Below are 13,941 nucleotides of genomic sequence, written 5' to 3'. Positions count from 1 at the left end.
AGGCCTGTGAAAGACGATATAGGTCTTAGAACGCCAGGAGTAGATAAAATACCGTGTAGGTGTGGATAGCTATTTGTCCGACAGATTGGCGCTGTGTACAACACGAGAAATATTTCCGCCTACGGTATCCTGAGAAATCGGCCGTGGCCGAACATGCTCTAGAAAACGGACGCCGTATTGCCTTTGGCGAGACATCTGTTATTTACACGGGCTAATGGATTCTGGGATAGCGTAATAAAAGAAGTGCTCGAGATAAAAGTTTCACAATACCCTCAATAAAAACGGTGGTCTGCAGCTAACCATAGTTTGGAACCCGGATGTTGAAGTGGGCGCGGCAAGCGCGCAGCGAGAACATTATCTTACACCGAGCACTAGTGACGTCACTGAAGGGACGGCAGCGGCAGTCATTCGACAGTGACAACTTGCAAATGGCCGAGCAGCACTCGGCCGAAAGGTTGAGCAATTCAGATCGCTCTAACGTGGCTGGAAGCCCGAGAGAATTTTGTCATCGTTAAATTCTGTTCCCTGCACATATAGCACGTAGTGTGCAAACTGGTTTAAACACCATGATTCACTTTAACAGCTGCCTGCGTATCTGATGTAACAAACCCCTTTCACTTGTCCGATTGCAGCAAAAGTTGACTGAACGCTACTTCAAAGGAGTAGGTAAGAGGGCTTTTACAACCTCTCGTAGATAGTGTTTTAAACAGTTGGGCAGTATCACATTAATTTACTCATTCATTAATCACAGTTTGAAAACAGTAACAGTCATAGATCTAGCACTAGAAAAAAAAATGTGTGTGAAATCTTATGGGACTTAACTGCTAAGGTTATCAGTCCCGAAGCTTACACACTACTTAACCTAAACTATCCTAAGGACAATCACACACACCCATGCCCGAGGGAGGACTCGAACCTCCGCCGGGACCAGCCGCACAGTCCATGACTGGAGCGCCCTAGATTGCTCGGCTAATCCCGCGCTGCTGTAGCACTAGAAAGAGGAATGATTTACATTACGCATCATCAAGCCTTAGTGTGGCCACCTAGCTAGTGATGTAAAGAATCTAATATACAGTAAAATTAACTTCAAATGTAAGCTGAAATCGCATCAGCTTGACAATTCTTCCCACCCATAGAAGAACTTTCGTGTTTCTTTGTGGGAAGGAGAGGGGCATTAAACATAGTTACGGTATGCATAAATCACTGTATGCCTGTAAGAAAGAAAACTTAAGAAATCAGCATACAGTTGTATTTTTGGCTGAGAACGTGCACTGTAGTTTTCAAGGCTGACTTCTGGCACACTGTAGCAAGCGTGATCCACGGGTCGCACATATAGCTAAAGGTAAATAAATAAATACCCACGTTAACCTGCAGAGCCCGCTGTGACTTGTCGGGTAGGTCAGTTCAAGGTCGGAGGAAGGTGAGGGGTCTGCCAGTGCCAGCATGCCTTGTAAACTGTTGTGGTGTTCAAACCAATACTGGGGGTTTTCGACAGTTCTGCCTTGTAGAAAACGACGATTCGTGTCAATTAGACAAAATGGATCGTTCGAACCACTTTTGCCTGTGAAATGTTTGATGTCATCTCAGTTTTACAATATTCAGCACGTGGTTTTAGTGGAAATTCGAGATACCCTGGAGCATTTTCAACTACTACATATTTCCTAATTTGTTTATAAATGACGAGAACTTTTCCTCAAGTTACAGCTCCTATACATAAGATCTCGAAAACACTTTCACCATATCACTACAAAACAGAAAAAAGGTAGATACAAACCTAATTTCGACGAGAAATAGTAACCGAAAATAACGTAATTTGCCGTCACTGATGTCATTTAAGTAATAACAAATACATGTGCTTAAAGATATTAAAATTTTATTTAAGCTGCACCAGACTGTAACGTATTCTTCATTGGATAAATAGTCATCTTTCTATTGTCAGAAAGTGGTGTCCTTCACAAGAAACAAGTACCTCGATGAAAACGATTTATTGACACGGATTCAGAAAACATCGTTCTTGTGAAACACAACTAGCTCTTTATACTCATGAATTAATGAGTGCTGTCGACAGGGGACGTCAAATTGATTCCATATTTTTAGATTTCCAGAAGGCTTTCGACACCATTCCCCATAAACATCTTCTAACCAAACTGTGTGCCTATGGAATATCGCCTCAGTTGTGCGACTGGATTCGTGATTTCTGTCAGAAAGGTCACAGTTCGTAGTAATGGACGTAAAGTCATCGAGTGAAACAGAAGCAATACCCGACGTTTCCCAAGGAAGTGTTATAGGCCCTCTATTGTTCCTGATCTATATTAACGGCATAGGAGACAATCTGAGTAGCCGTCTTAGAATGTTTGCAGGTGATGCTGCCATTTACCGTCTTGTAAAGTCATCAGATAGCCAAAACGAATTTCAAAATGATTTAGGTAAGATATCTGTATGGTGCGAAAAGTGACAATTGACCCTGAATAAGGAAAAGTGTGAAGTTATTCACATGAATACTAAAAGAAATCCGCTAAATTTCGATTAGACAATAAGTGACACAAATCTGAAGGCTGTAAAATTCAACTAAATACTTAGGTATTACAATTACAAATAACCTAAATTGGAACTATCACATAGATAATGTTGTGGGTAAAGCAAACCAAAGACTGCGATTCATTGGCAGAACACTTAGAAGGTGCGACAGCTCTACTAAAGTGACTGCCTACACCACGCTTGTCCGCCCCATTCTGGAGTACTGCTGTGCGGTGTGGGATCCGCATCAGGTGGTACTGACGGATGACATCGATAAAGTACAGAGAAGGGCGGCTCGTTTTTTTATCGTGAAATAGGGGAGATGTGCCGCAGACATGATACGTGAATTGGAGTGGCAACCATTAACACATAGGCGTTTTTCGTTGCGACAGGATCTTCTTATGAAATTTCAATCACCAGTTTTCTCCTCCGATTGTGAAACCATTCTGCTGGCACCCACTTACATAGGGAGAAGTGATCATCACGATAAAATAAGAGAAATCAGGGCTCGCGCCATTCGAGAGTGGAACGGTAGAGATACAGCTTGAAGGTGGTTCATTGAACCCTCTGCCAGGCACTTTATTGTGAACAGCAGAGTAATCACGTAGACGCATATGTAGACGTAGATATGGTACGAAGTCAGAATATTTTACATATGTCATGTTCCTGGTTCAAATGGCTCTAAGCAGTATGGGACCTAACATCTGAGGTCATCAGTCCCCTAGAACTTAGAACTACTTAAACCGAACTATCCTAAGGACATCACACACATCCATGCCCGAGGCAGGATACGAATCTGCGACCGTAGCGGTCACGCAGTTCCAGACTGAATCGCCTAGAACCGCAAGGCCACAACGGCCGGCAATCATGTTCCTGAAACTTCAATTTCTATTCATGGTTGTTTAAGGTATCTGTTACAACTATTTTGATTCTTGGATTTGTCTACTCATAAAGCTTACAATTTTCTCTAAATTTTCATTCATATGAAAACTTGATGTTGACATAATAATTTGTGTGGCAATGGAGGCGGGCACACAGATGTTATAAATAGCAGTCAAAAAAGTGCCAGAATGTAGTTCTATGTAGTTTTTCTCAAAGAAAATGTCATAGCCTGCATCTGCATCATTGCAAGTACTTTGTAAGTATTCTGTTCTCTGAAAATACTCGCGAAATAGCACGTTTTTGCTCAAGTGCTTTTGCTCCATTCCGAGAGTATCATGATGTGACTGTTAAATACTGTTTAGTGGAAAAATGTGAAGTGTTTTGATAATGTGATAAGTCTCCAGAATGAGATTTTCACTCTGCAGCGGAGTGTGCCCTAACATGAAACTTCCTGGCAGATTAAAACTGTGTGCCGGACCGAGACTCGAACTCGGAAGGTAGGAGACGAGGTACTGGCAGAAGCAAAGCTGTGAGGACGGGGGGTGAGTCGTGCTTGGGGAGCTCAGTTGGTGGTAGCTCAGCGTGTTCGGTCAGAGGGTTAGCTACCGTCTGTAACAAAAAAACTGAGTGAATGGCTCAACGAAAAATCTAAATGGGTGTCATCGGACGTCCGCCTCGGCCAACTTCAATGAACAATATCGAACAAAATGAGATCAACAAAAAAATAAATAAATAAATAAAAAGTTGGTAGAGCACTTGCCGGCGAAAGACATTGGTCCGGAGTTCGAGTCTCGGTCCGGCACACAGTTTTGATCTGCCAGGAAGTTTCAATGTGATAGTCTGTTGTGACTTTTATCATTTTAGAAGTTAATTTATGTGATGAACAAGCAGCTAACCGCTAACACGACATGAGAGTGGTAAATCTACACAGTTTGACAACTGCTAAGGAACAACTGATGCTTGCTAGGGAAAACCTCAATTGCTATGGAACAACCGACAATCGCTACAGCACCCGATCAATGATAACAAACGGAAATCTAACGCTGTGTATTTTGTGGCGGTGTTCGTAGCGACAAACACTTGGCTGTAGAAATGGCTTACGAAGTCACCGCCACACTTTCAATAGCGGGCCGACCGGTCCGCTGGAACAGTGAACAGAAAGATGAAAGCCCAAACACTAATATTAAATAAAAGTCGGTACTTATGTTTTATTAATGAAGATACAGTAACACAGTAGTGAACTCGGTGTCTACAGAAATCTGTCTAGTTCGAGTCGGAGCGGCTAGGTCAGCGTCGGCTGACGACAAACAACAACTCTGCTGCGATGAACACACAACTGACTACCAAGTACACAATTCGGAGGCGAGTATACAACTGAGCGGCGAATACAGAACTGTCCTAGCGCTCGCGACTCCAGCGCTTAAGAAGCAAGAAGCCAGCGGTGGTGCGCGCAGACTTGCGGCGATTTGCTGTCTCGCTGGCGCTGCTTATGCGGACGGCGTCCGGACTTTGATGCTGCCAACCTTTTGGCAGCGGGCTCGGGTGGCATTACTGGCTAGGACATAACACTGTATGCATCAGACAGTTCATGCAGTATGATGTCTGACGAAGCTCGTTGTGTAGCCGGATAATGCGACATTCCGTGGGGTACGGAAACACGACTGCAAGATATCATTTGGGTGCAGTTGGACGGCTCGAAGCCGGTAAAAGTGTCACCCATGTGGCCACAGTAACAGGTGCGCCCAGGAGTGTCTTGTCACGCTTAAGAAAGGCCGCTCAGTGTGAAAATGCTATGCGAAAGGGAACCGATACGTAGCCCTAGTGGTGGATGGGAACACGTATCTCACTCCAAGGCAGGTCGCTGCAGACCTGGCAACCACCACCGGTACACGTGTCTCTGCCAGAACCATTTCGCAGCGATTAAATCAGGCTAGTTTTTATGCTCGGAAGCCTATTAAATGCATCCCACTTCGACCACGCCACGGTTGAGAATGAGTTCGTTGGTGCAGAGGGCATGTCGGGTGAGGTCTGCAACAGTGGTCCAGTGTGACGTTCTCCGACGAATCCCGCTTCACTGTGGCAAGTGTTTCTGGCCACCATTTAGTGTGCAGAGAGAGGAGATCACGGTAGATGCCACAGAATGTACACGGACATCTAGGCGTTATGGCGTGGGCAGGCATTACACTCAGTGGCCTGACACCACTGCATATCTTTGCGCGAGGTACCGTTACAGCAGACGGATGTAGCAGACAAATCATTGTGTACCATTTCCGTCTGTTTAGGGATTCCTTAGGTTCCGACTTTCTGTTTATGGGCGACAGCGCCTGCGCACAGAGGACCGCTGACGTATAGGACACAACAGAAAGTCAAGGTATCAACGTATGGAATGGCCGGCGTTCTCCCCGGACCTAAACGCTACAGTGTACGCCTGAGGTGCTCTTGGCAGATGTGCCTCTCAACAAACATTTCCTAACAGAATTGTGCAAGAACTGAAGATCGTCTTGAGAGAAGTAGGACAAAATCTCCGAAGGACTTATCAACCGTTTAGTGCCCAGTACGAATAACAGGTGCAAAATGTGCTGTTCCCGTGGAGGCCATATTCCGTATTGAGAATACTGTATCGACCTTAATGCAGGCAGTCAGACCTGTGTAACACATGAACGTTATGTAAGTTCTCCTGTTATCCCTTGTGGTAAAATCTGTGCCGTTTTTAGTTATAAATATACCACTCCATCTCTATCACTTGTAAGTAGGCTGTTTATGTTTTCTCTATGTAAGTAGGCTGTTTAGGTTTTTTATTGGTAACGCCACCTCTGTATGACAATCACTGGCTGTGCTGTGGGCAGTCTGTGTCTGCTTTGCATTGTTGTAATACTCGCCATTGTAGTGTTAGGCAGCTGGCTGTGAACAGCGCGTAGCGTTGCACAGTTGGAGGTGAGCCGCCAGCAGTGGTGGATGTGGGGAGAGAGATGGCGGAGATTTGTAATTTGTCATGAACTGATATATATATTATGACTTGTGATGATATCAAGGTAAATACATTGTTCGTTCTCTATTAATATCTTTCATTTGCTAACTATCCCTATCAGTAGTTAGTGCCTTCAGTAGTTTGAATCTTTTATTTAGCTGGCAGTAGTGGCGCTCACTGTATTGCAGTAGCTTGAGCAGCGAAGATTTTTGTGAGGTAAGTGATTTGTGAAAGGTATAGTTTAATGTTTGTCAGGGCCATTCTTTAGTAGGGAATTTTGAAAGTCAGATTGCGTTGCGCTAAAAATATTGTGTGTCAGGTTAAGGACAGTCCTGTATAATCGTATTAAGGGGACGTTTCATATGGCGACCCTGCCAGGATACCTCACTGGAATCTTCTGATTTTTTTCTTGTAGTTTGTGTAATTAGTGTAGCTTTTGTTTATTGCTAGCACGTAATTGTAGAGAGAATTTCCTTTGTAGTTGTAGCCTTTCATTGTTGTATAGTAAAACAGTTGTGGCATGCATGTAGATTTGCACCAAGTATTTCGCAGCTGCGCTTGCAATTAACTAGATATTATTTTCAGTGCTATGTTAATGTGTTCTCTTATTTTTGATCTTCAAATTGTGTTTTTCTGTGTTGTCGTGTGAAATACTGTGACAATAATGGCGTGTGAAAAACGTAACACTAGGCTCCAAACTAAACTGAGAAATAATAGTGATGACGAGCGTAGCTTATCAGCGCCGCCGAGTATTGAATTAACTGATGTTCAAAGTAGTAATTTGGTAATTGTGAATAGGGAAATGGAGCGGGCGGCAAACAATGGCATGCGAGATTTTTGTGAGGTAAGTGATTTGTGAAAGGTATAGTTTAATGTTTGTCAGGACCATTCTTTAGTAGGGAATTTTGAAAGTCAGATTGCGTTGCGCTAAAAATATTGTGTGTCAGGTTAAGGACAGTCCTGTATAATCGTATTAAGGGGACGTTTCACACTTAAGTACCATGTTTCATGTCGTCCACCATTGCCTATGATTGCGCAGTAATGTCTCTGATCCTTAGTAAGTGTCGTTGTTGTTGTTGTTGTTGTTGTTGTTGTTGTGTCCAGTCCAGAGACTGGTCTGATGCAGCTCTGCATGCCACTCTATCCTGTGCAAGGTTCTTCATCTTCCAGTACCTACTGCAACCTACAGTCTTCTGAATCTGCTTAGTGTATTCATCTTTTGGTCTCCCTCTACGATTTTTACCCTACACGCTGTCCTCCAGTACAAAATTGGTAATCCGTTGATGCCTCAGAACATGTCCTACCAACCGGTCCCTTCTTCTTGTCAAGTTGTGCCACAAATTTCTCTTCTCCCCAATTCTATTCAATACCTCCTCATTAGTTATGTGATCTACCCATCTAATCTTCAGCATTCTTCTGTAGCACCACATTTCGAAAGCTTTCATTCTCTTCTTGTCCAAATTATTTATCATTCATGTTTCACTTCCGTACATGGCTACACTCCATACAAATACTTCCTGACACTTAAATCTATACTCGATGTTAACAAATTTCTCTTCTTCAGAAACGCTTTCCTTGCCATTGCCGGTCAACATTTTATGCCCTCTCTACTCCGACCATCATTAGTTATTTTGCTCCCCAAATAGCAAAAGACATTTACTACTTTAAGTGTCTCATTTCCTAATCTATTTCCCTCAGCATCACCCGAATTAATTCGACTACATTCCATTATCTTCGTTTTGCTTTTGTTGATGTTCATCTTATATCCTGCTTTCAAGACACTGTCCATTCCATTCAACTGATCATCCAGGTCCTTTGCTGTCTCTGACAGAATTACAATGTCATCGGCGAACCTCAAAGTTTTTATTTCTTCTCTATGGATTTTAATTCCTACTCCAATGTACAATATACAGATTGAATAACGTCGGGGATAGGCTACAACCCTGTCTCACTCCCTTCCCAAACACTGCTTCCCTTTCATGTCCCTCGACTCTTATAACTGCCATCTGGTTTCTGTACAAATTGTAAATAGCCTTTCGCTCCCTGTATTTTACCCCTTCCACCTTCAGAATTTGAAAGAGAGTATTCCAGCCAACATTGTCAAAAGCTTTCTCTAAGTCTACAAATGCTAGAAAAGTATGTTTGCCTTTCTTTAATCTAAGGTAAGTCGTAGGGTCAGTATTACCTCACGTGTTGCAACATTTCTACGGAATCCAAACTGATCTTGCCCGAGGTCGGCTTCTACTTGTTTTTGCATTCGTCTGAAAAGAATTCTTGTTAGTATTTTGCAGCCGTGACTTATTAAACTGATAGTTCGGTAATTTTCACACCTGTCAACACCTGCTTTCTTTGTGACTGGAATTATTATATTCTTCTTTAAGTCTGAGGTTATTTCGCGTGTCATACATCTTTCTCACCAGATGGTAGAGTTTTGTCAGGGCTGGTTCTCCCAAGGCTATCAGTAGTTCTAATGGAATTTTGTCTACTCCCGGGGCCTTGTAAGTGTCAGGAGGTGTAAATTGCGAGTCAACGTGTTCTGTCGTCTCTGTAAATGAAACCCGTTGTACTCCCTGGATAGGGAGGAACTTTTCAACTGAGATGAACAGTAAAGATGAATGTAGTATTATGTAAATAATAGCTCATTTGAATTATTTCTATTACCAATGACTACCAGATATGCTAGATTAGCATACAGCTCGCTAGACATGTTTATCGAAGCCCATATATTTTTTTTTACTTGCGCATTTCAGTAAAGGAATGATCATACTTATTTCGCTTTTGGGCAAGGTTGGTGCAACGTACCATCAGGTAGCATCTCGTAGCTTGAAAAAGCACAAATTACAATCAGCCCACCTCGCTCAGCACTGGTGACTACTACGATGGCACTTGTCACTGCCAAGACAGTGGGTTGTGCGTTGCAGGGTTCCTCTGGAAACAGCCATGACGTATGGTAAGACAGAGGGGGGTGTACCTGGCGTAGAGGCCGAACTGTATGACGCATGCCAGCAGCGTGTAGAGCAGGTACGGCGGTTTGAACAGCGGCGCGGTCTGCCTCCACATGTGGCGGGCGACGGCCAGCGGGGACTTGGCGTCGACGCCCGCTGACGATGGCGATGACGTCGGGTCCACCTCGAGCGCCCTCACCTGAGCACACCAGGCAGAGAGGTGACCCTTCACTCGACCACTCACTCGAACACATCTTACCACGTCTTCATTAGTTCGCTTCCTTGTCTGTCCATGCGGTACAAATCACGATCATATATATTACTTCTCAGCTTGTTTGCGTGGCCTTCCTCCGCAGCAAGCACAGAATATTGCTTTTTTAAATAAAACCGCCTTTTCTTGTTGCAAATCAGTTTATTTTCTCCAGACGCGTTTCGTCTTTTTCCTGCTCTAAGGCATGTTCTGTGGGATCTATAACGATACAGTTTTATTATTTTTAGGTTATCAAACGCTTCACGTCGGGATTTTTTATGTAAATAAGTAACTGCTCACAGTTTGCTGTGATCTGCTTTTCCTTTCATCTGGTCTGGAGGTCGCACTACCGCTTTATTTCCGAACATAGGCACAATTTTGTATTCCGAACTTTTTCACACTCTGAATGATCAAGTACTCACGTCAAACAACTCATTCTTTACACTACTAGATGAAATAATGGAAGAACGCTCCCAAGGACGATTAGTATAATAATAATAATAATAATAATGTCACCCAATATAATAATAACTTCTCCATGAATCCCTCCACAGAACACTGAAATCAAAACTCAAATCAGCTGTCACCAAAGCTTTCAACCACACTCTAGCAGCTATTACATTCATATTCAACACACTACAACTCTAACCACCAACCCCCCCTCCCCCTCCTCACAGTACAAAAACAAAAACAGCCCCCTCCCCACCACCGCCACACACACACACACACACACACACACACACACACACACACAATTTAAAAAAGCACATGCACACACATACACTGATATAAACATAATGATAGAAGTTGGTTCTGAACATGTACTCCGTTAGGTTGACAACATGTAGGTAAACAAACCAAAGACGAGGAAGCACAAAGTCATAATATTTACGTTATTAAAAGCACAGTGTTGGAACAAATAGCTATGTCTAGTGCCAAAAGAATAACGGTACACCACAAAAAAGAAGGAGACACATGGTGAACAGTGTGAAAATGTTCTGAATACAAAATTGTGCATTTGTTAGAGAAATAGAGGGGTGGTGCGACTTCCACACCAGATGAAAGGAAACGCAGATCACAGAAAACTGGAAGTAATTACTTATTTACACAAAAAAACGCCACGTGAACTGTTTGCAGAGTCCGTTCAGCACTAATGACAAAACATGAGCAATTAGTTTAAAGTTATTGTCTTCGTTAAAAATCTTTATGTTGACATTTTTATAAATCCAATTTACAAGGTGCCATTTATTGTCAATCTGAAACTTCCTGTCAGATTAAAACTGTGCGCCCGACCGAGACTCGAACTCGGGACCTTTGCCTTTCGCGGGCAAGTGCTCTACCATCTGAGCTACCAAAGTACAACTCATGGTGGTCCTCACAGCTTTACTTCTGCCAGTATCTCGTCGCCTACCTCCCAAACTTTACAGAAGCTCTTCTGCGAACCTTACAGAACTAGCACTCCTGAAAGAAAGGATATTGCGGAGACATGGCTTAGCCACAGCCTGGGGGATGTTTCCAGAATGAGATTTTCACTCTGCAGCGGAGTGTGCACTGATATGAAACTTCCTGGCAAATTAAAACTGAGTGCCCGACCGTGATTCGAACTCGGGACCTTTGCCTTTCGCGGTCAAGTGCTCTACCATCTGAGCTACCGAAGCACGACTCACTGCAAGGTTCGCAGAAGAGCTTCTGTACAGCTTGGAAGGTAGGAGACGAGATACTGGCAAAAGTAAAGCTGTGAGGAGCGGGCGTGAGTCGTGCTTCGGTAGCTCAGATGGTAGAGCACTTGCCCGCGAAAGGCAAAGGTCCCGAGTTCTGGTCTCGGTCGGGCACACAGTTTTAATCTGCCAGGAAGTTGCATATCAGCGCACACTCCGCTGCAGACTAAAAATCACATTCTGGTATTGTCAATCTGTTTAAATAACACGTACGACAGCTGTTGCAGTTGTTTAGTTTCGTTACGCAAGTGTATTCTATCACGCGATTTCAGTTATACACGTCACTGTAAAGAATTTATAAGACGCCATCTGTTGACTATTTAATTTTGCTATTACGCACAGCGGCAATTGGAGTTCTTTACTTCCTTTAAAGCAAGCGGTGTGTACTGCACGAATAAACTGAATTACATCAACGTACATCATCACAGGAAAGTACCGTTTACTTTTATAGCTTAATTTACAACTTCATTTACTTATCTTTTAATTCACCATCGCATTACAGCGTTTGCCCATTGCGTTACACCACTTCTAATCTCTGTACTATTAGACTACATACTTATTTTTATAATTTAATTCTTCATTACTTTACAGTGTTTCTAACGTTACGTTACACTTCTAAACTCAGTACCATTAATCTGCATCAGAATTCCTAAACAATGTGTTGTAATTACAATGGTTCTATTACAGTCATGTTCAACGCCACAGAAATCAATGGACATAATGTTTCACAGTTCTGTTCAACGGCGATTCTATGTCCAAAAAATGATGGCTGTTCAACATTTAATTGCATATGTCATTCCCTATTTGTTACCTGGAGGAGAAAAGATTTACCTCACTTCTGATTCTGCCCAACTTGAAGAAATAAGCAACTTTGAAGTGTACCCACTAGAATTTTTGAACTCTTTAAAGCCTTCTGGTTTCTGACCTTATTAATTGCTTTTTGAGAAAAAGATTATTATTACGTTAATTTGAAATCCTAACGTTAGTTTGGGATACATTTAAGGTGTTAGATTAGTGGTAACTTCGGCGAGTCCATCGTCACCGCTAAATTCACCGGCTCCGATAAGATGGTGTTCATAATTCGCATCAACCTCACACCTACTCATCCAACCGTGCCTTTCCAGATGACAGGACAATAAGTCCAATAGAACTAGCCCTCGCTATGACCGTTAATAAAGCGTAAGGTGAAACGTTTTAAAGGCAAGATTGTATTTACCACAACCTGTTCCTTCACATGGACAGTTATACAACGCATTTTCACGAGTTTGCACATCCAAAGATATTTATGTTTGTGCTAAAGACACACGCAGCTGAAAACTAAACGATGATCACATTATAAGTGTTAAAATTCTTTTCAGAGAAATTTTGTAAGTAAAAAACTTTTAAGAAATAAAATTAAGCTGACAAATATAATATCTGCTTCTCATATGTTCTACCATTAAGTGTATTGTATATAATGATATCCATTTTCTAACAATGTGTCTAATATTTGTTACTACTATTCAAAACATAGTATCCTTTATTAACAAATACTTCCATTTATTTATTTCTCCACTGCTATGTTACCTATCGATGACTAATTAGGATAGTACCTAATAGGTATTTCCACTGATAACGTGACGATGGCAGTCACGTCGAAATAGGTCCATTGTAACAAAAATACAATCGGACACAGCAGCGTCTTGGTCTCATACCATAATACTATATAATTGGGTCGGAGTGTGAATTATTCGGACAGGTCAGCTAGTTAATTTTTAACTAATTCGCCGATGAGGTAGAGACTTGGAATTTCAGTCATAGCTCAGCGCTAGATAACAATACAATATTAAATCGGTTGCGTGTCTGGTGTGTGGCGGAGGGTACTTTTAGCACTGCCATTTCCCCGTTTTCCTCTTTCAACCGCGTAGGTTTGCATTACGAACGTCTGCTGATAAGCCCCCGTGTGAGTCAGAACCTCTCTCTAACTTTTACTTCCACGGTCTTTTCGCGTTACATACGTAGGAGGAGGCAACATATTGGTTGAGGGAAGTGAATAGAAACTGAAATAAACATGAAATTTACCACGTGTCTCTGTTGTAATACAGTAAAACTGTTAAAAATTGACCGAAATATTTCACCACACAAGAATAAAAAACAGAAAATAATTATTTAATAAAAATGAATTTTGAATATACTAGTTTATCGGACTAAACAGTATAAAACAGTTTCTCTTAGTCGCATACAGAATCCTAAGCCCATACAGACATTCCCGAATATTTGTCATTGTGAATTTTTAATAGTTATGAAAATACTTGTAAGGCTTAAAACCAAAGTGTTCAGGGCATGTGGTACATAACTGATTTGTGACGACTAGTTCACCTCCTTATTATTACATCACTTCCTGAATGACACATCAACAGTTCACGTTATTACATATGCCCTATGCTTCCCGTTTTAAATTTTGCAAGTACTTTCATACCTATTAAAAATTCACAACAACAAATTTTCAGGAGTGTTTGTATGGGGTTAGGAATCTTTACGTAGGTGTAATTACTGTATATTTTTTTAATCAGATTTAAAAACGTTGTACAGGTATTTATAAATTAGTTGTCCAAAAATAGCCTTTAATTGTGAAAAGGACAAATAATTTACAGAAATGTTTGATGTAGCATTGAACGCGGT

General features: G+C 41.9%; 1 protein-coding gene across 2 annotated transcripts in view; it reads right to left on the bottom strand.

Moving 5' to 3' along the window:
- LOC124718940 (synaptic vesicle glycoprotein 2A-like) overlaps positions 1-13,941 on the bottom strand; it is a 145,179-nt gene that overhangs the window by 37,313 nt on the left and 93,925 nt on the right. For both annotated transcript variants that reach the window (XM_047244605.1, XM_047244606.1), the window contains exon 7: positions 9,339-9,511. In XM_047244605.1, coding sequence (XP_047100561.1) covers positions 9,339-9,511 — 173 coding nt within the window. The remainder of the gene's footprint in view (positions 1-9,338; positions 9,512-13,941) is intronic.

This window comes from Schistocerca piceifrons, chromosome 10 (genome assembly GCF_021461385.2).
Source record: "Schistocerca piceifrons isolate TAMUIC-IGC-003096 chromosome 10, iqSchPice1.1, whole genome shotgun sequence".
In the NCBI taxonomy this organism is placed as follows: domain Eukaryota; kingdom Metazoa; phylum Arthropoda; class Insecta; order Orthoptera; family Acrididae; genus Schistocerca; species Schistocerca piceifrons.
Note: the sequence above shows the minus strand (reverse complement) of the source record. Positions and strands in the feature narration are given on the sequence as shown.